This window comes from Zonotrichia leucophrys, chromosome 14 (genome assembly GCF_028769735.1).
Source record: "Zonotrichia leucophrys gambelii isolate GWCS_2022_RI chromosome 14, RI_Zleu_2.0, whole genome shotgun sequence".
Taxonomy (NCBI): Eukaryota; Metazoa; Chordata; class Aves; order Passeriformes; family Passerellidae; genus Zonotrichia; species Zonotrichia leucophrys.
In genome coordinates this window covers 15,161,149-15,182,686 of record NC_088184.1, presented here as the reverse complement: position 1 = coordinate 15,182,686, position 21,538 = coordinate 15,161,149, and the positions used below count along the sequence as shown (strand labels likewise).

General features: G+C 57.4%; 1 protein-coding gene across 1 annotated transcript; it reads right to left on the bottom strand.

Annotated features, from left to right (window-relative positions):
* Nucleotides 1-522: 522 nt before the first annotated feature.
* Nucleotides 523-17,530, bottom strand: SYNGR3 (synaptogyrin 3). The gene is made up of 4 exons (XM_064726249.1): nt 17,375-17,530; nt 9,491-9,731; nt 5,375-5,517; nt 523-2,566 (listed from the first exon to the last, which is right to left on the bottom strand). The coding sequence occupies exons 1-4, from the start codon at nt 17,471-17,473 to the stop codon at nt 2,357-2,359; spliced, it is 693 nt and encodes a 230-aa protein (XP_064582319.1). The 5' UTR covers nt 17,474-17,530; the 3' UTR covers nt 523-2,356.
* Nucleotides 17,531-21,538: the final 4,008 nt, after the last annotated feature.

Here is a 21,538-nt window from a genome sequence, read left to right as displayed (position 1 = left end):
CTGTCCCATCCTGCCTGGTGACACAGCCTTGGCACGGCCCATGGGACACCAGCCCGGTGCCATTCCCTGGAAAAAACGCTCCAGCTGTGGCTCCTGCCCGTCCCAGTGCCACCCCAGCAGAGGTGCCACCCTGCCCTGCCTGGCACGGGCACTGTGGGTGCAGAGGAGCAGGGCTCGCCTCCCTCCAGGTGCTGAGGCTGGCAGGTTATTTATTCCCAGCTCTGGTTTAACCAGGGACCAGGTTATTTACTCCCAGCTCTGGTTTCATCAGGGACCAGGTTATTTATTCCATCTCTGCTTTAATCCAGGAGCATCTCCTGTGCTGCCAGAAGCCCCCCAGCCCTTCCTCCTGGCCCTGCCCAGCACAGCAAGGAAAAGGAAACCCTGGGAAGCTGAAACGAGCCTTGGGAAGCACCAGGAGCGGTGCTGGTGCCATCCCCGTGTCCCTGCTGCTGCTCCAGAGGTCACAGCGTGGTGGGATGTGCGTGTGGGGGCAAAGAAAGGCAATGCAGGCCTGGGGGGGACATTCAGAGCGTGATATATTCAGCAGGGGGCACACGGGACGCGTCCCGCAGGCAGACACAGCTTTAGCTCTGTACGGTTACACGGAAACTCTGCAACAGTTATATCATAGTTAGAAAAAATACACTGTACCCAACGAACATTGTCTCACGTACAATCAATTTAAACATTTAAATTGATTATAATTTTGCTAAAATATTAACACAAGTACTGTTTGTGCTGCTAAAGTTTCAGTGTTCCCTCTAAGGAAAATATTGCTACAGTTCTACCGTACCCTGTATTAAAATCCTCGGGGCTTTTTTCTTTTCTTTCCCAGCAAAACTGACTCCACAAACCCACAAAGATCCCGGAATCCCTCGAGGCTGAGGCTGCCCTGGGCTGGGTGTTCATGGTCAGGCACCTGTGAGGGGCTGGGCACAGCCAGGACCTGGAGCCAAGGCAAGGAACGCGCCACGGGCAGTGACCTGGGCATGACTGGCTGCTTAATTAGTGCATTTACCTGCTGCTCGTTAATTAGCGCTCTGATGCCAGCAGCAGGACGGCGGTGAGCAGGCCCTGTGGCAGGGAGGGGACAGCACAGGGGTGGCTCTTGCTCCTCTCGAGGTCACAAGGCAGGGGTGGCTCTGGAGGAGCCCCCAGGGATGGAGCTGCCACCCCCGGGCTGGGCATTCAGGTTTCAGCCCTTGGTGGCACAGCCCGGAGCAGCTGCCACGCGGGCAGGGGGAGCTGGCAATGGATGTTTTACACATTCCCTCCTTTGCTTTGTTCTCTGCAGCTGAACCTTCAACCTGAGCCTCCCTCCTGGCTGCTTTTCACTGACTCTCCCCACACCAAACACGGTGTGAGCCCACACTGGATGGATGGACTCCAGTGGCCTGTGGAGCCTTCCCAGGTCCCTCACTGAATAATCCCTCATTTCTGGAGGCTGCAGGGTGACACACGTGTCCCCACCTGGGTTCTGCTGCAGCTGGCAGATGGTGGCTGCTCCCAGAATAAAAATACAACTCCAATATTGCTCCTAATGGCCCTGGATGTGGAGTCTGAGCCCCTCATCTCGGTCCTCACCCAGCCAGGGTGAGGATGTGTCAGCACTGCCAACAAAAATTCCTTAGGAATTTACACATTTCCCAACCCCCCACGAGGAAATGAACCACAAAGTGCCACATTCCCACTGATCACAGGCTATTCCCAGTTAGCAACCAGCTCCTGCTGGTTTCCATTTCTAACAGCCACTTTTTAAATCCTCAACCAGAACCTGCTGAAGCATAGAAGCCCTCTGGATACTGACCCCAACCCCGGCCTGCTGTGCCTCTAAACCACGTTTGGAAACACCTGTTTGGATATTTGCTTTGTACAGCAAGTATATACAAAGGAAACAACACAGACACCACTGATTCCCCGTGGATTTGGCTTCCCTGGAACCTGGGCTGGGAGCTCCACAGCGGGAGCAGCCAGGGCCAGCTCTACCCACCCTCCATGGATTCTGTGTTAGCTCTGGAAGAACGAGATAAGAATTCCTCAGCTGCTGTTTGCTGAGAGGAAAAGGCATCCTGGGCTTTCCCAGCAGAGCTCGGAGGGGACATTTGGGACATTTCCTCCTCCTCCTCCTCCTCCTCCCCACGCACAGGTGATGCGGTACCAACCTTCCTTCCTCCCGGCTTAGAGGGAACACTGCTCTTAGAAACCCTGGGACAGGTAAGACAAGAACCAATACCACTGTACAGAATTCACTGCACAACGAGCTAATAAAGGGACCCGGCACTGAGCGGCCACGGCGGGGGGACGGGGCTGGGGACAGCGGGGCGGGACAGCGGGGCGGCCCCGCCGCGGCCCCTCAGTACGCTGGCACTTGGTAACCTTTGGGGTTGGCCTCTAAGCTCTCGCTGAACGGCGGGCTCTGGTAGGTCTCGGTGCTCTCCACGCCGCTGCCGCCCGGGTAGCCGGGGTACGAGGCGCTGGGCTCGGCGCCGAACTGCTCGGTGGCGAACAGCGACATGTCCGTGCCCAGGCGGTACCGCTGCAGCGCCCGCAGCGCCAGCACCACCTGCGGCACCGGGACAGAGAGGGATGGAGGGGGACAGAGGGACAGGGAGGGACAGAGGGACAGAGAGGGACAGAGAGGGACAGAGGGACAGAGGGACAGAGGGACAGAGGGACAGAGAGGGACAGAGAGGGACAGAGGGAGACAGAGGGACAGAGGGACAGAGAGGGACAGAGAGGGATGGAGGGACAGGGAGGGACAGAGAGGGACAGAGGGACAGAGGGACAGAGGGACAGAGAGGGACAGAGGGACAGAGAGGGACAGAGGGACAGGGAGGGACAGAGAGAGACAGAGGGACAGAGGGACAGAGGGACAGGGAGGGACAGAGAGGGACAGAGGGACAGAGGGACAGGGAGGGACAGGGAGGGACAGCGTCACACAGGGCAGGGCTGCGACCCTACTGCACCCTAGAACACCCCAGGACACCCCAGGACCCCCCGGACCCCCAGGACCCCGTGTCCCCCCAGCATCCCGTGTCTCATCAGCAGCACACATCACCCCAGGACCCCATGACCTCCCAGGATCCCCCAAACCTCGCATCCCACCAGGACCCCAAATCTTCCCAGGGTCCCCAAATCTCCAGGACCTCAAATCCCACCAGGACCCCATGTCCTCTTAGGATGCCCCAAAATCCCAGGACCTTGAATCCCATCAGGACCCCGTGTCCCCCTAGGATCCCCAAACCCCCAGAACCTCGCATTCCCCAGGACCCCAAGTCCCCCCACGACCCTACAGCCCTCCGGACCCCACATCCCCCATCACCCCACACCCCTCCAACACCTCACACATTCCCCCATCACCCCACATCCCCCATCACCCCACACCCCCCATTCCCTGCAGAGCACCGAGCCCACGCAGCGCCCCACACGCTGCCACCCCACCCTGCTGTACCCGAGAGCCACCCCAGCCCCAAAGCCCACGGGAACACTCCAGAGCCGTTTCTGTGGGGCAGGGGGACCCCCAGAGCTCTGCCCGGGCTGGGGGGCCCTGGCCGTGCACATCTGGCACAGCTGGCCCAAATAAACACATCTGCTGTGGGGAGGGGGAGCTGCCGAGAGCCAGCCCAGGAAAATAGGTCAGTTCTGCCGAGGCTCCTTCACCCCTTTCCAGGTTGCTGGAATTGAGGTTGGGAAATGTGGGCGGCAAAGCCGGGAGGGCCCCGAGCTCCTCTCCTTCCAGGAGGATTCATTAACAATTCAATTAGTTTGTAAATGACGTTCTGAGGAGGCTGAAAACGCCTGCAGAGGCCGGGAATGGCTTCCCAGCCATCGGGATGGGACAGGGTGACAGCAGTGTCCCCACAGCCCTCCCGGGTGGGAGCAGATGCTGATGGGATGGGGAGCATCCGTGGCAGAGATGGGGAAGAGCTGGGATTAGAGGAGATTTATTGGGATAATCACAGAGCAGGGAGCAGCTGAACTGGGGAGAATGGAGCGAGGCTTGTGCTGGAAAGCCTGCCCTGGCTTTGCCCCAGTTCTTTGGAGGCAATGTGGAATTAGGGCACATCCCGGGGCTCTGTGCCCAGGGGAAGCTGGGGATAACCCAGAGCCATCCCTGCCTCTGCACACACAGCTCTGGGCTGGGAGCCCCCCGGTGCACACATCTCTGCTGAAATTCATTTTCCTGCTCTGTAGTGACTTCTGTGAGATCCTTTGGTGTTTCCTCATAGCTGACCCTCATCTTTGCCAGACTGCTGTTCAGCCCCTTTCCAAATTGTTTATGGATATTTTGAACATTTGAACATAAGATTCCTGAGGACTTTGGTACCTTTGTTACAATTTTTTCCTGGTAGATGCCAGACATGCTGGGATTTCCCTTTGTCTTTGAGAGGGATCCCAGGTGATTGAACCAGAATTATGGTGTTCATCATGCACTGAGGTGGCAATGTGATGTTCTCTCTTCTTTATTCTATTTTCCTATGTTCTGCCTTTCAGGTTGCTTTTTGACTGCTGGTGAGCACCTCAGTGATGTTCTCATGGGTCTAGCCATGATAAACACCAAACATCTCTAAGTGTTAGCAGCCAGCCAAGAGCTTGTTGTCGTGTGTATAAAGTTAGGATTGCTCTGTCTGAGGTGCACGTGGGGTCCAGGTGAGCTTCTCACAGCCCTGGCTGGAGTCCCTCTGCCCAGGTGGAGCTGGAAATGGGATCAAGGGGGGTTCCTGAGCCCCTTCTCCAGGTGGACAGGCTGGTGTGGCCCAGATGGAGCTGGAGATGGGACTGGGGGGGGTTCCTAAGCCCCTTCTCCAGGTTGGTGGGGCCCAGGATGAGCTGGAAATGGGATCAAGGGGGGTTTCTGAGCCCCTTCTCCAGGTTGGTGGGGCCCAGGATGAGCTGGAAATGGGATCAAGGGGGGTTTCTGAGCCCCTTCTCCAGGTTGGTGTGGCCCAGATGGAGCTGGAAACGGGACCAAGGGGGGTTTCTGATCCCCTTCTCCATGTGGACAGGCTGGTGTGGCCCAGGAGGAGCTGAGAGCTCCCAAATCCCCCAGGCACCCATGGAGCTGCTCAGAGCAGAGATCTGCTCCTGGGACTCCCTGCCTCCAAGGAGGCCCTGAAATGAAGGCAGCTCGTGCCTGGCCACACGTTTTCAACAGGAACAAAAGCTCCCAGCCCCGGGAGAAAGGGAAGCCTGGGCTTCCCCAGGCAGAGGAGACTGAGCCGAGCTCCTCAGGCTGGAAACCACCGGTCCCACACGCGCAGGCTCCCCAGCGCAGCCCCTCTGCGCCCACCAGGGATCACTTCTGCAAAGCCAGCCCGCCCCAGCACCCCGGGCAGGTTTCATTTCTGCTGTGGCCCCCCCAGCCCCTCACCCAGATGATGATGGAGAAGAAGGAGAAGGTGATGGCCGCCCTCGCCGCGTCCGCGCCCTGCGCGAAGCCGCGCGTCAGCGTCGTCCTCTGCCACTGGTTGGCCAGGAAGCAGAAGGCCACAAACCACAGGAAGGCCAGGAAACCTGCGGGGGAACACGTGCTTGGTGGAGATAATCAAAACTCTACAACTTTTGTGAAAGTTGTAAAGCTGGGATGTTTATTACAGCGCTGGACACGCGTGGGAATCATTCCCCTAAAATGACATGTGTACCTCTGGGGACTTCAGGTCCCTTTTTATCCCCCTCTCAGATACACGTGCATACAATTTCACAGTAGGTTCATACATATTCATTTTTTACGAATTTTGCGTGACATTTGCCGCTAGTTCTTTGTCAGAAAGAATTCCTAGGACAGCACATCCCCCCTGGACGTGTTGGAGAGGGACTTTGCACAAGGGCACTGAATAACAGGACAAGGGAGGGTGGATTTATATTGGATATGGAGGAGAAATTCTGTCCTGTGAGTGTGGGGAGGCTCAGAGCAGCTGGGGCTGCCCCTGGATCCCTGGCAGTGCCCAGGCCAGGCTGGACAGGGCTGGGAGCACCTGGGACAGTGGGAGGTGTCCCTGGGACAGTGGGAGGTGTCCCTGCCATGGCACTGGGTGGGATGAGATGGATTTTAATGCCCCTCCCAACCCAAACCATTCTGTAATTCCGTGATTCCAGGACACGTGAGAGCTCTGCTCATCCCTGCAGAGAACCCCCCTGGGCCTGTGGGGCTGAGCAGGAACACTCTGGTGATTATTTGATTATTCCTGCCTGGAAGCAAAGCTGGCTGAGCAAGATAGGGCTGCAGCTGCCCTAATTCCATCCCCAGCCACCAGCCCTGCCCAGGGCCAAGCAGCTCAAGGAAAAGCCAGGAGCACACAGGGCCAGCAGCAGGGGTGTGTTCCAGCTCTGCAGCACCTGGACCCTCCCATGGTGCTGCTTTCAGGGTCCCCATCATTGCTGATGTCCCAGGTTCTGGGTGTCAGTGCACACATGGATGTTGGGAGTGCTGAGCTGCCCAGCAGCCCCCAAGGATCATCAGCACATCAGGGTCAGCAGCCAGGCTTTATTCCTCCTTTAAACCTCCCTTTATTCCCATTTATTCCCATTTCTCTCGCCAGTTTTCCCTAAATATGCCATAAAATGCCTGGGAGCAGTACTCAAGGCTTTAATTCAGAATTTTCCCCTCACTGCAGTTTCAGACACATTCCCCGTCTCCTCCTGCATGGCTGGGCCTGGGAATTCCCAAGCACCAGTTCTGGCCATGGAAGGAATCCTCCCCTCACAGGAAGTGAAGTTTGGTTTCCTTTTCCAAATGACAGAACCTTCACCAAAGGCAGCCAAGCCTGTCACCAAACCCACCCAAATCTCTGCATGAGCATTTTCACTTCCCTTCAGCACAGTGCCTGCTTGCCAGCCCTAAAGGGCAGAGATTTACTGGGATTTTCTCCTCAAAGGTCACCCTTTAACCCAGGGATATTTTCTGTTCCTGCTGTTCCAGGGGGCTTCCCCAGCAGCTCCTCCCTGCAATGGGAACCAGCCCCAAACCCCACATTTGTACCTCAGCCAGCTCAGAATCACACGGGGGAAACTTTGGGAGTCAAAAACCCCGAGGTGAAACAAGAGCAGCTCCCAAGGGTTAATAATTCCCACTGTGGGAGCAGCGGGATGGCTCAGGGACAGGGCTGGGACATGGGGCTGGCACAAGGGACATGGGGATAGCACAAGGGACATGGGGCTGGCACAAGGGACATGGGATGGCATAGAGGACATGGGCTGGCACTGCTTAGGCTCAGGGACAGGGCTGGGACATGGGGCTGGCACAGGGGACATGGGTGGCACAGGGGACATGGGATAGCACAAGGGACATGGGGCTGGCACAGGGGACATGGGGATAGCACAAGGGACATGGGGCTGGCACTGGTTATAGTCAGGGACAAGACTGGGGACACAAAGCTGGCACAAGGGACATGGGGATGGCACTGGTTATGCTTAGGATCAAGACTGGGGCACAGGGCTGGAATAAGGGACTGGCACTGGGGCTGGCACTGGTTAGGCTTAGGGACAGAGGGCTGGCACAAGGGACATGGGGATGGCATGAAGGACATGGGGATGGCACTGGTGGGGCTCAGGGACAAGATTGGGGACACAGGGCTGGCACAAGGGACATGGGGCTGGCACTGGTTATAGTCAGGGACAAGGCTGGGGACACAAAGCTGACATGAAGGACACGGAGCTGGCACTGGTTAGGCTCAGAGACAGGGCTGGGGATACAGGGATGGCATAAAGGACATGGGGATGGCACCACTCAGGCCCAGGGACACAGGGCTGGCACTGAGGCTGGCACTGGGGCTGGCACTGGTTTGTGGAGGGGAAGCTGCTCCTGTGTGAACCCCTGGACCCAGCACAGCTTGTCCTCCCTGGCACTGCTCCCCTGCCCACGGTGTGTCCCCAGTGGCACCCCGGGCTGTCAGGGGTTAAAATGACATCATGCCCAGCCCGGAGCCAGCACGGCTGCGCTGGGAACTGCAGCTGCCACACCAATCCCTCTGCAGCACCGACCTTCCCTCCCCACGCTGGAGCCCCAGCACCTGCAGCAGGGGCACTGCCAGGGCATGGGGATGGGGTCAGGCATGGCCAGCACAGGGCAGGGGGCAGTGCCAGGGCATGGGGATGGGGTCAGGCATGGCCAGCACAGGGCAGGGGGCAGTGCCAGGGCATGGGGATGGGGTCAGGCATGGCCAGCACAGGGCAGGGGGCAGTGCCAGGGCATGGGGATGGGGTCAGGCATGGCCAGCACAGGGCAGGGGGCAGTGCCAGGGCATGGGCATGGGGATGGGGTCAGGCATGGCCAGCACCTCCAGAACAGCAGCCAGTACAACCCATTTTGAGCCCCCAGTGCCTCCCAGTATAAACCAGTAACAGCAGCCAGGTGTGGGTGATGCTAGACAGGAATTTAAACCCCTCTGCTCTGAGAGGGCTGAGCTGGCACCGCGGGTGAGGCTGAATGTGCAGCCCCAGCTCCTCTGCCTGCAGCACCCCGGGAAAGGAGGGCCAGGAAGCACCGCGGGAGATAATGATCAATTAAGGAGATAATGATCAATTAAGGAGATAATGAGCATTTAGGGGTCTGCAGACGGAGTGCAAACAGCCGGGATGTGTTACCACCCTAATCACGGCTGGAATCCTGCACACCCTGTCCATGGGAACAGCTGGAGCAGCAGCTGGAGGAGAAGGCTGTAAATGCTGCTTTCAGTGTGGCCCTGAAGCTGTGAGCCACCCAGAGCCACCTCCCAGTCACTGCCCAGATGCATTTCAGGAATCAGTTCTTCCCTGGGAGGGTAGAACAGGCACAGGGTGCCCAGAGCAGCTCTGGCTGCCCCTGGATCCCTGGGAGGGTTGGACACTGGAAGGGTTTAACTGGGTTTGGAGCATCCTGGTCTAAAGGAAAGTGGAGCTCTAACGTCCCTTCCAATGTCCCTTTAAAGGTGGGCTTTGATGTCCCTCCCAAAAAACCATTCCAGGATCTGAGGATTTCAAGGATTCCAGGATTCCAGGCTGGTTCTCCCCTTTCTCCTCCCATGGATCCACCCCAGGGACAAAGGGGACAGGAGGCAGGGTCTGGGAGCAGTGCCAGCCCCGTGGCTGGCAGGGAGCAGAGGCTGCCAGGGTGAGAGGAGATTTCTTTCTCAAAACCCTCTAATTTTATAGATCCCAACATCCCCCTTCTGCTGGAATCCAGGATTTCAGGCACCAAACCCCACAGAAGGGACTGTAAATTTAATCTAGCAAGGGCTGGGTGCTCCAGCACCTTGGAAATGAGCTTTGGAGTGGGAAGGGAAGGGAAGGGAAGGGAAGGGAAGGGAAGGGAAGGGAAGGGAAGGGAAGGGAAGGGAAGGGAAGGGAAGGGAAGGGAAGGGAAGGAAGGGAAGGGAAGGGAAGGGAAGGGAAGGGAAGGGAAGGGAAGGGAAGGGAAGGGAAGGGAAGGGAAGGGAAGGGAAGGAAGGGAAGGGAAGGGAAGGGAAGGGAAGGGAAGGGAAGGGAAGGCAGACCCAAGCAGATCAGGTACCTGAGAAGCCCAGGTCCAGCAGCACGGCCCGTTTGCGGTCCTTGACGCTGCTGATCTGCTGGAAGTGCAGGTCCAGCACGAAGAAGAAGATGCAGCCGAAGAAGGCGATGACGCCCACGGCGATGCCGTAGCTGCAGGCACTCTCATTCTCGTTGAAGATGCAGAGCAGCTCGGGGTGCTGGCTGTCCTTGTTCACGTAGCACTCGTTGACGATGGAGCCGAACACCACGATGGAGAAGATCTGCAGGAGCAGGCACAGAGCACAGCTGGCTGCTGTGGCACTGAACCCTGCTCCCCAACAGCAGCGACAATCCCATCCTCACATCCCAGCCCTGACTCCATGGCAACGTGGCATTTGTCAGACACATCCCAAACGTGGCATTTGTCAGACACATCCCGGCTCTGCTCTGGTTGGTGGCTCCAGGCTGCACCTGGGTGTTCCATCCTGGAACCTCCTCCTGCCTCCCAATGCCCTGCTGGGCACAGTGGGGTAAGGACCTGCTTCTCCAGGCACGCTGGGGAGGGAAAGGATACCCACATCCCTGCAGGGACTCTGTGCTGTGCTGCTCTCTGGGCCCCACAAAGCCCCTGGTGTCCCCAGGGACAGGGACAGCTGAGCAGCTGAGCCAGGGAAGGGCTGGAGGGGACAGGGGACATGTGTGGGGAGGTGGCACATCTCCCTCACACTGGGAGCCTCTGATCTCATCCCTGCCAGCACCAGCAGCGCTGCTGCCTCCCTGCTGCTCCCAGGCATGCAGGGCAGAGATAAGAGGCTGTCCCTGCAGGGACAGCACGACCAGCACCAGTGTCACACAGGGGACACTGTGTGAAGCCCAGCTGGTGGCTCTCACAGTCACCTGTGTCACCTCCTGCAGCTCCCAGGGCAGCTGTGTCACTGAGCAGGGGAAATGGAGCAGAGCCCACAGTGGGCAAACCACCCCCAAGGTCCAACCACCCTCTAACATAACACAGGGACAGATCTGCTCCTCTTCCTCCTCTGGGAGTTCAACCACAGCCTGGGCCCTGTCCCACAGCCATCCCTGCCCCAGGTCAGCCCTGAGCTCCAGCCATGAGCTCAGGGGTCACCAATGTCACCCTGTGGCACCTCAGGGGTCACCCATGTCACCCTGTGGCACCTGCACCCTGTTCCTCCTGGTGCTGTGCTTGGGGAGCACTTGGTGATTTATTAAAAATATGGCAGCATCATCATCACCATCCTCATCCCCATCAGTATCCTCATCACCATCTTCATCGTCATCATCATCACCATCTCCATCATCACCACCATCTTCACCATCATCATCATCCCCATCAGTATCCTCACCATCATCACCATCATACCATCACCATCATCACCACCATCACCATCCTCATCCCCATCAGTATCCTCATCATCATCACCATCATCATCATCACCATCATCCCCATCAGTATCCTTATCACCATCATCATCCCCATCATCATGACCATCATCATCATCATCATCACCCTCATCATAATCATCACCATCACCACCATCACTATCATTATCACCACCTTCATCCCCATCATCCTCATCCTCCTATCACCATCATCCTCACCATCCTCATCCTCCCCACCATCCCCATCATCCCCACCCTCCTCATCCTCACCCAGGAGGGGCCGTGAGTAAGGCACAAACAACAACAAACAGCCCTAATCGTTTTCCCAGGGCTTTGGCAGCAGCTGTAACATCAGCAGTTGTAAAAATCTGCTCATAAATAATGCAGAATTGTTATTTACCATCAGAAATAGCAGCAGCATGGATGGAGCAGGCCCTGGGAAGGAGTAATGTGATTCTGGAAAACATGAATAATTGAGGAGCTCTGATTCCACACCATCACTGCTGGGGCAGGGCAGCAAACCTGAACTCAGCTGCTCGGAGAAGTTCCACTCATTCCCCCCAGGATTATCAGCCTGCTCCAGGCTTGTGGGGACCTGCTGCATCCCAGAGCTCTGTGAGGAGGGGGAGCTCCCATAAATATCCCATAAACACAATTCAGGATGGCCCAGCACAGGTGTGGGGTGCCTGCACCAGCTTTGCACACCTGGGGCTGGCAATGTTGATTTTTATTTTTTTAAGGATGTTTTATCACTTAATTTCCAGTAGAAAAGGATTTTGGGAAGCAAAGCATCCTTCCTGCTGCCAGACAAGCCAAGTGGCTCAAACCATGAGACACAAGCACATTTTAATGTACAAAACACAGCACAGGCAGCTTTTCCTTGGGAGGCCAAAGGAGCCACGAATTCCAAGTGCACACATTTAATAGAGGAGCTCAAACCATCAGCACTGCCTGGAATATTCCTGTCAAAACGTGCCTTGCCATGGGTTACCTCTCCCTCACCCCAGGATTGTAATGTTATTTTCTTTAAAAACCCACTGGTGCTGGCGAAATGTTTTAATGAGAATAAATTTGGTGTTGTCTTTCTAAGTTTGGATGAAAAAGTGCTTTTATTTTAGGAAAACGTGGGTGGATGAAATAAATGTGGGCAGGGAAATAAACCCCCTGTGTTTTTTCTGAAGCTCCCACAGAACAAGTGCATTTCCCCATCACCTTCACAAACCACAGCGGCTCAGAGCCCCAAGCAGCTCATCAGAGACAGAAAGGGAAAACACAGGGTCAGATTTTCCACTGTGAGCGAGGTCTGGTGGCCGGAGCAGCATCTCAGAGGATTTGCCTTCACAGGACATTTCATTTTCCAGCTGAACAACCCAACTCCACCAGCAGCAAATTCTGCTTTTCCTGGCTGAGCCGGTGCAAGTTTAAAAAGTGTGATTCTAAGCAAGAAGAGACAGCTCTGCAGGCCAGGCAGCATTTCTGTGACACAGGGCAGTGGGACAGACAATGGGACAGGACAGTGGGACAGTGGGACAGTGGAACAGGACAGTGGGACACTCTCTCTGCTCAGAGGGTGGGCAGGCCCTGGCACAGGTGCCCAGAGCAGCTGGGGCTGCCCCTGGATCCCTGGCAGTGCCCAGGCCAGGCTGGGCAGGGCTGGGAGCACCTGGGACAGTGGGAGGTGTCCCTGCCATGGCAGGGGTGGCACTGGATGGGCTTTAAGGCTCCTTCCAGCCCAAACCATTCCAGGATTCTGCTGGATCCATCAGGCAGGAGCCCAGGGTGCCCGGGTGCAGACACCTCTCAGTGTGGATGGAGCTGGAGCTGTGCCTGCCCTCCCTCCAGCCCATTTTGCCATCTGGAGGATGCTGCTGCCCAGCCTGCCTGCCTTTCTCCTGGGGTTGTGCTCTGCAGATCCCCCTTCCCTCCTGAAGCTCCAGCAGCCTGCACCTCAACACACAAACAGTTTTCTCCCTGTTGCTTTCAGCTTTCTGCAGCCCATCCCCTAAAATGTGCTTCAGCAGAGCAGAGGCAGGCAAGGAAAGCAAGCAGCATCAGCACAGGAGAGCAGGAGCTGGGAGCTCCGGTGTGAGCTGTCAGCCATCTTAAGGTGAGCATTTCCCACTGCTCACGAGCTGCTCTGGCACTTGGGGCCTATAAAAATCACCAGCAGAAGGTGTGGGGTGGCAGGAGACTGCAGAGCCCGGCTTTGGTTACACACACACATCCCTGTCAGCATGGAGGAGATGGAATCCATGAGGAGAAACAGCCCAGAGCTCATCTCCTCTGCCCTGGCTCCTGCTCACGGGTAAGAGAGCCAGGCCAAGCTCTGGAGATCCCTCATCCTCCCAAACCCCTTCTGAGATCCCTCACTGCCCCCCAAACCCCTCGTGCTCAGCTCCCTGCCCATCCCAGAGGGAAGGAGGCATCACCAAATGAAAAAAGGAAAACAATTCAGGTCAAATTAGCAGCGGCCAAATCCTGCTTAGCAGCGAGTGTTCCCCTAATTCCCTGTAAGCCCCGGGCTGTGCACGGGCCTGGCACAGATCCCCTGGCACAGATCAGATCTCCTGGCACAGATCCCCTGGCACGGGGGGCACTCAACCCCTGCTCCCCCTGCAGTTTATCCTCACAGGGGGTTCCAGCACTGATCTGCACCATTTTTGGGGGCTGTATGACCAAAGCTCAGCTTTAGGCCCTGCAGATCTCCCACAGGACCATGGAGATGCCATCAAGAGAATGGGTTCTGGCACAGCAAGAGGGGGCTGATGCTGCCTGTAATGGGTTCAGGGCCACCTCCACCAGGCTAATCAGCTTGGGAGGATGTCTGTTGATGGCCACATGACTGATTTTTCTTGAATTACTTTTTCTGATGTGGTGAGAGATGCTGGCTGAGACACGGCGCTCATTCAAGGCTTCCAATCTCGCCCTGCAATCTGAGCACATGGCACAGCAGCAGGGCTTGAAACCAGAGATGACAGAGCACGACAATTCAGAGCCATTCCAAGCTCAGATGCAGCAAAGATCCCCATAATTCCATTACCAAAATGTTGAGTTTAAGTTCTGCCTTTAATCCACAGCCTGCAGAAAGAGAAAATTAAGGCAGAAATCTGATGACCCTTCTGAAAAGTGGTCAGGACTGGAGTCTGAGGCTGCTCAGATCATGGTAATGGCTCTGAGCATTGCTGGGGCTCCTGGAGTGCCAGGGCAGCTTTGGAGCTCTTCCCTGAGAGCCCTGAGAGCTCGGGAGTCAGTGAAACCCCTGAGGAACCATCCAGAGCCCATTCCCTGCACCTCTGCTGAGCCCCAGGGAGGCTGGGATGGGATAATGGGATCCATGGAATGGGATAATGGGATAATGGGATGGGATTGGATGGGATAATGGGATGGGTGAGGACGCACTGTTGGTACCCAGCACTGAGCTTCTCCTGCTGCCCTGCACGGAATCACAGGAATCACCAAAAAAGTTTATTGCTGAAAACATTTTCAAAACTGCTTTTAAAAGCCAAAGCTAAGCCTGTGTTAAATGAACAATTGCCCTGGGGAGCTGAGTGGCCACTTGAAAGGCTGGCTGGCACGGGCAGGGACAGAGACAGGAGCTCGTGGTTCTGCAGGCAGCCCTCGTGAATATCGACTCTGTTTGGCTGTGCAGAAAATGTCTCAAAAGGAAACCACAAGAGCGATCACATCTTCATCTGACAAACTGCATCAGACAGAGAGGGAACAGATGAATGAGGAACTGTTAAATGGTTCTTTCCAGCTTTTGATTTTGCAGCTCGAGGCAGGAGTGGTGTTTTTCCCCCTCAGATACTCAGAACTGCTCTCTCAGGGGGAGGCAGAACCAGGAATCCCCTTTGGGCACCGCTGACATTTGGGGATTTCTGTGCTGGTCACTGTTCACCTGCCAGCCCCTCACATGTCTGCCAGCACAAGGCAGCCTCTGGAGTCGCAGAAAAGAGAACTGGACCTTCCTTTGGTGCTGGGAAGCCCCAGCAGTGGCCATCACCCACACCAGATGGGCTCACCCACCCTGGGCACTGGGGCTGGCCCCAATCCTGGGGGGTTTCTCCATCACCCCCACCCAACCCAGCCCCTCCTGGCAGCCCTTCCTTCCCCAGGAGGAGCTGAGCCCACACCCAGAGCAGGGCTGTGGGATCCAGCTGTGGGATCCAGCTGTGGGATCCAGCTGCTCAGGGTAACCAGGGCACCGAGCTGCATCACCGAGGCACAGGAAGGAAAACCACGTGAGAAATCCCACCCCAAAGCTGCTCTCAGCCCAGCAAACACCCACCGTGGCTGCTCTGTGCAGCTCATCCCCCTGGGAGGGCAGGCAGGCAGCCCTGGCAAGGTCTGGCAATCAGGGATGGCACCTGGGCATCGGCTCCAGCTCCTGCCCTGCCACCAGCACGGTGCCACCATGTGCCACAGCACTGCCACCCACCCAGGACAGCGGCAGGAAGGCAGCTGGGACCCCAGCAAGGCTTTGGGTGTCTCTTCCACCCAATTTCTCCGTGCTGGCACGGGTTTGGGCTGGCACAGGGCACAGCAGCAGCAGGGCAGCGCTGAGACTGCAGCCCCAGCTCACACTGGGCAGGATCACAGATGCTGAACTGGTTTAACACACGGGGAACTGGGCTGGGACACCAAACTGGGCTCTGAACCCCCAGGCTGGATAAACCCTGACCCTGATAAACCCTCCCCCAGCACACTGCAAAGGGCAAAACCTCCCTTTTTGCTCAGTGGGCTTTGGCCAGCTCTGAATGCTGCAAACACTTCTGGGATGGCAGCATGGCAGCATGCTCATCCCAGTTTGTGCACACTGCTGGCCCTGCACTCGTTTGGAGTTAAGCTGATGAATTTCTGTGATTGTGAGCACTCGTTTGCCACTGAATCCCTGGGAGCACAGAGCCAGGAAAGTGGTGATGGGATTCAGCCCTTCACCCCTGAATGAACCAGTGGGTATATACAGAAATATCTACTAAGCTGGGTTTTATTTTGTACCTACATTCCATACTCTGGTCCTGCTCCCCAGCAGTGTCCAACCCCCTCCATCCAACAAGGACAGGGAGCCCTCTGGATGCAGGGTGACACATTTATTTTAGGATTTTAGGAGGGGCTGAACTCACCAGGTTGATTGAACTGTACCCAAACCCTACAGCACTGCCAGCAAGGAGGATCCAGACCAAGTTTTCTGCTAGGAAACAACTTCTACCCTGTGCCTCAACCCTGCCCAAAATGCCCCAAGATCCACAGCAAGATCCACACCCCATCCATGGGTCTGGATGCCCCAGATCCATCCCTGGCCCCGTTTTTCTCCATCAATAGAGCTGTGGGCCTCCTCAAGGCCTGGGAAGGACAGCAGCTCCCATCAGGCTCACACTGCAGCGTGTGGTTTGACTCTGAGCATGTGACTGCAGCTGGAATCGCTCATGTGCTGCTGCTGGGGCCTCTCCCAGGGCAGCCCAGGCCGCAGAGCCCCTCGGTGCCAGGGCTGTGCCCGCTGGCAGGAGGGCAGCTGGGGATGGCTGCACCCCCCTCCCAGCACGGCTTGGTGAGCCCCCTGCCTCGCCGACACGGCGACACAGGGCCAGCACAGGTGTGACATGGGCGAGGATGAGCCCCAGGCTCAGCCACAGCCCCCAGCCAAGCGCTGGAGCCAGGTGAGAGCCGGGCAGATGGCAGATCCTTCCCACAGCGGGGATTTTGGGAAGGACCTGGCATTCCTGACCTGCCAAGGCCCTGCACACCTGCAGATCTCAGCAAAAGCCAAGCTGGGGGAGGAAAATCAGGGCTGTCCTTGGCCCAGGGCATCGGGGCACCACGGCCCCAGGAGCACCACAGCCTTCCCTGAGCCCTGCACTGCCCATTCCACCTCCTGCTCACACCGGGAATTCACAGATGGAAACGTCCAACAAACACGACATCCTCTGGGCAGCACGGGGGAGCAGGGCAGGGCTGGCTCCCGGATTTCTGTCACACACACGCATGCACGGAGCGTGGAAAGCAGGAAAATGTCCTCTGCCTGCGGCTCCGAGCCGCATCCTCCGGTACCGCACGGCAGCGGGGTAGCGGCGCATCCCGGCCCCGTTCCCGGGGAAACTCCCTGCCCGCGGGGCTGGGCAGCGCCCGCCGCACCGGCACCGGCACCGGCACCGGGAGCGGCACCGGGAGCGCACCGAGCACCGGCAGCGCATCGAGAAGCGGCACCGGCAGCGCCCGCCGCACCGGCACCGTACCGGCACCGGCAGCTTACCGAGCACCGGCAGCGGCACCGGCACCGGCGCCGCACCAAGCACCGGGAACGATGCACCGGCTGCGATGCACCTGAGCTGCCCATGGCCCCGGCAATGCCCATCGCCCGGGCACTGCCATCATCCAGGCACTGCCATCACCCAGGCACTGCTTATCCCTGGGCACTGCTCATCACCCGGGCACTGCCCGCCGCACCGGGCGCTGTCCCCGCACCGGGCGCTGTCCCCGCACCGCCGCTGCCCATCCCCGCGCTCCCGCGGCCGTTCGGCCTTACCCAGGTGGTGACCCGGAGCAGGGTCTGCGGCTGCTTGAGGAAATCCACGGGGTCGATGGCCGCCCCCGCCCGGCCCGCTCCGAAGGACGCTCCTTCCATCTTCCCCCGCTCCGCGCCCAGCCGAGCCCCGCCGCGCGCGCCCCGCGCCGGCCGCGCGCCGCCCGCCCCCCCCGCGCCCCTCCCTCGTGGGCTCGTCCGCAGCGCCGCGTGCGGGCGGCGGGAGGAACCACCCGTGGGGTGAGGGGGGGGGACAGGGGGTGGTGGGCACGGGCAGGTGCCCGCGGCCGGCGCGGGGCGCGCTCCCGGCGCTGAGAGCCCGAGCTGCGACCTCGACACCGGGATGGGGCTGTGGGCACTGTGACAGTGAGACAGGCACTGTCACTGAGCTGTGGGCACGGGAGAGGTGACACTGTGACAGCCACTGTCACCGGGATGTGGGCACGGGCGCTGTGACAGCGGTACAGCCACTGTCACCCAGCTGTACGCATGGGCACTGTGACAATGTGACAGGCACTATCTCCGGGATGGGGCTGCGGGCACTGTCACAGTGGGACAGGCACTGTCACCCAGCTGAGGGCATTGCCACCATGGAACAGCTGTGCCAGGGTCACTGTGCTGTGGCCATGGTTGCCATGCTGTGGCCGTGTCACTGTGCCATTTCTGGGGACACCACGGAGCAGCCAGGACACCTTGCCACTGCCAGGGTCACTGTGCTGTTCCAAGAATGACCGTCCTGTGGTCATAGTGCTGCTTTTGGGGATAGCAGGGGTGCGGTGTCCTTGCCCGGGTCACCATGCCATGCCGGTGTCACCAAGCAATGGCAAAGACTCCCTGTGAGCAGCTGGGCTGTTGGCAGGAGGGCAATGCCATGGTCCAGAGCACAGGGAGGTCACCAGGCAGCTCAGCTCACCTCTGCTGTGGGCACTGACCCTAAAATAAACCCCTTCTGTGCCCAGACCCCCAGAAAGGGTGGCTGTCACCCTTTGGGGACCCTCAGAGGCCCTGCAGCCAGGAGGGCTCTCAGACCTGGCACTCACTGAGAGCAGAGGGTGAGGTTTGGCTGGTTTTGCTCTTTGCTGTTGCACATCCAGAGCTGCTGCAAGAAAAGGGAAGTGAAAATGGACGGGGCTGAGCTCTCGCTTCCCTCATGCACGGAAGGAGCCGCCCAGAGCTGCCCTGGGACGGGAGGAGGAGGCCAAGCCCCATCCCTGCTCCCTCCCATGGGCAGCAGCAAGGAGGAAAAGGAAGCAGCTCAGAGGGAAACCCTCGATGAGTGCGGATGTTGGGAGTTCCCCCCGCGGCTCCAGGCCCGTGTCCCGAGCTGGTTTTGAGCGATGCTGATCCCGGTTCCATAGATACCGATGCCATGACAACCCTGACATCATCCCCGCTCCGGACGGGAAAGGCGCAGCCAGGAGGAGCCACCCGCCCTGCTGGCACCGGCCTCTGGGGCTGGGGGCTCTGGGGGCTTCTCCTGCCCCCACACAGCTGCCCTGCCCCTCTGCAGCCCCATTCCCCCGGCAGGGACCCTGTCAGTGCCACAGCACACGCGGTACCTGTGGGGCAGGTGTGTCACACCCCTCACACACCATGCAGCCACAGAACCAAGGATTCCCGAGTGCTGGATCCTGTCCCCAGCCCCTCTTGGCCTTTTGCTGCTTTGTCAGTGTGCTCTCTCTGGCAGGGTGGGATCAGGGTTTAACTGTTGAAGCTCATAATGGTGCCACGCAGTTTTTCTCAATTACAGGTGAGTCATCATCTCTCCAGGTCTATTTCTGACGCGCAGCAGGAAAAGCAGAATTCAGGCCTTCATTCCTCAATGTCACCAGCTCAGGAACCGGCACATTTTTCTAGGCAGAACCAAAATGGCCATGAAGAAAATGACAGGTTGGTCCCTCCTGCTTTCTGCTGGCAGGATGGTTTGTGGAGCTGGCCAGGGATGGGAGCCCAGTGCCAAGAGCATCACTGCCAGCTCATCCCTGAATTGCAGGGCAGGAACAAAGACCAAATTAACTTGAAGGGATTACCCGAGGTGGGGTTTTCAGTCAGCCTCAGCAGTTTAGAGGCAGCTGTTTCAGCATCCTCAGAAATCCTTTTCATGCTTTGGGCACAAACCATCCCAAGCCCACCAGCCCAGAGTTCCTGGGATGGCACGGGCTGCCCTGCTCCTCCAGGGTGGCCATGCCAGGGAGGCAGCTGTTCCAGGGATGCTGCACAGGGAATCAGCTCGACCTCTGATTTCTGCTCCTGATTTTCTGATGATGTTGGGGAAACCACTTCTTTCTCTCTCTTTCTAACCTGTCTTGCCCAGCTCATCTGTCCCAGTTGGAATTTTTGGACAATGCAAAGCACAAGGGAGCAGGACACTGCCTGGATCTTTGAAATGTTACCCTGGAACAAATCATGACCTTTTCCAGACTGGTATGGGCTTTATAACCTTCCAGGCACTGAAATCTCTGCTCCTAAACTTGTGCTTTCTTTGGGGTTCATCCCCCCAAACACTGTGTGCAGGGTTTATACAACCCTTGCCCACATCGTGGGGTGCCAGTTTTTCCCCTGCTCCAGCTCAGATAGAGCACAGGAGCTATCTCCAGCCCACATACAAACTGTCTTTCTGCCTCGCTTCCTATTGCTGCAGATCAACAGATACACAGAGGCAGCCAATAACGGGGAAGGATATTGCAACTTCCACATTTTCCCCATCAAAGGGAGAGCAGCAGCGTTTGGAAATGGCCCTTCGCAGAGCGTTAGTTTGATTTGAACAAGTTTTGTCTCTATTTACCATTCCCACTGGATTTCAGGGACAGGGAACAAGGACAGGAAGCAAACAGAGCAGCACGCAGACAACTGCCCAAGAGCTGCCCATGTCTTTATTTTACATGAATTTAATTAAAGGTAGTGGAAAACCTCTATTTGCTTTCTGCTTCTTCTGGTCAAGCCAACTTCTTGTCTTTGTCTCTATCACAAAAAAACACATCAGGTTTTCTCAGGGCTAAGTATGTGGACATGACAACCTGGAGGAGACAAGATGTGGGGCTTTCTCCTTCTTCAAAACCTGTTCCAGTCAGCCTAATACCCTGTAGGTACTGGGAGGGACTCAAAGATCTCCTTGGAGCCTTCTCTTCTCCAGGCTGGACACCCCCAGCCCTCCCAGCCTGGCTCCAGAGCAGAGGGTCTCCAGCCCTGGGAGCAGTGACCCAAACAGATCCACGTTTTCCTCGTGTGTGGGGTCCCAGAGCTGGACAGAGTGCTCCAGGTGGGAAAAGCAAGGTGAAACCTGCCCCAGAGTGTGTTTGGAGTGAGCAATCCCAGCGTGCAGGACGCAGCCTGGCTGCAGAGCCTGGACAAGGCAGCTGGGCAGGCTCTGGACACAGATTCCAGCAGCTCCCCATGGTCTGAGCCGGCCCTGGCACGGGCGTGGGTGGGAAAACAGCTTGTCCTTCACATTCCCCGGGCAGCAGGCTCGCAGCAGCACTTTGAGAGGTGCTTAGTTGTTGCTCTGAAATGCTTTGCTTGCCTCCCTTCATTAGAGCTTGGCTGATGCTGCTTTCGGCCATCAAATGAGAAAATGAAAATGAGTTGATGGGAGTATTGAGGAGAGCTTAGAAGCCCATAGGGCCCAGGGGCAGGGAGAATGGGCTTCTTGATGAGCAGTACCTTAGCCCACTGTCATAGAAAGCTCTTCATGCTTTCCACACTAAAAATATCTGGAAGATCATCTATTAGCTGGTTACTCATCTGCTTGTGAAACGTTTCTCAGGTGGGATTCAGCACTTACTGTACGTGGATAAACCCAGGATAAGTGTGCCAGAAAAACCTGTGGAAAACTTTGCAGACTGAAATCGCTGAGGGAAGGTTGGGATAACAGAGCTCAGTGAGCTGAGGCAGCACTGGCTTTGAACAGGGGATTGGTGTCTCAGTGCTTGCGCAAAACCCAAACTGAACCCAACCCCAAAGCGTTTCAAAACTCCTCTCAGGGGTGCAGCCGTGGCCTCGACAGCTCGGGAGGAAACTCAGCCTCTGCTCCCCCAGCATGAAAATTTCGGGGCTTTTGGCAAACCAGAATCTAATCTGATTCAGCCACTGCTGCTCACCTTGGGGGGAGCTTGAAAAAGGGGAACAAGGTCTTTGCTGTCCCAAACTGGCCTCCCTAGGAGCACACTG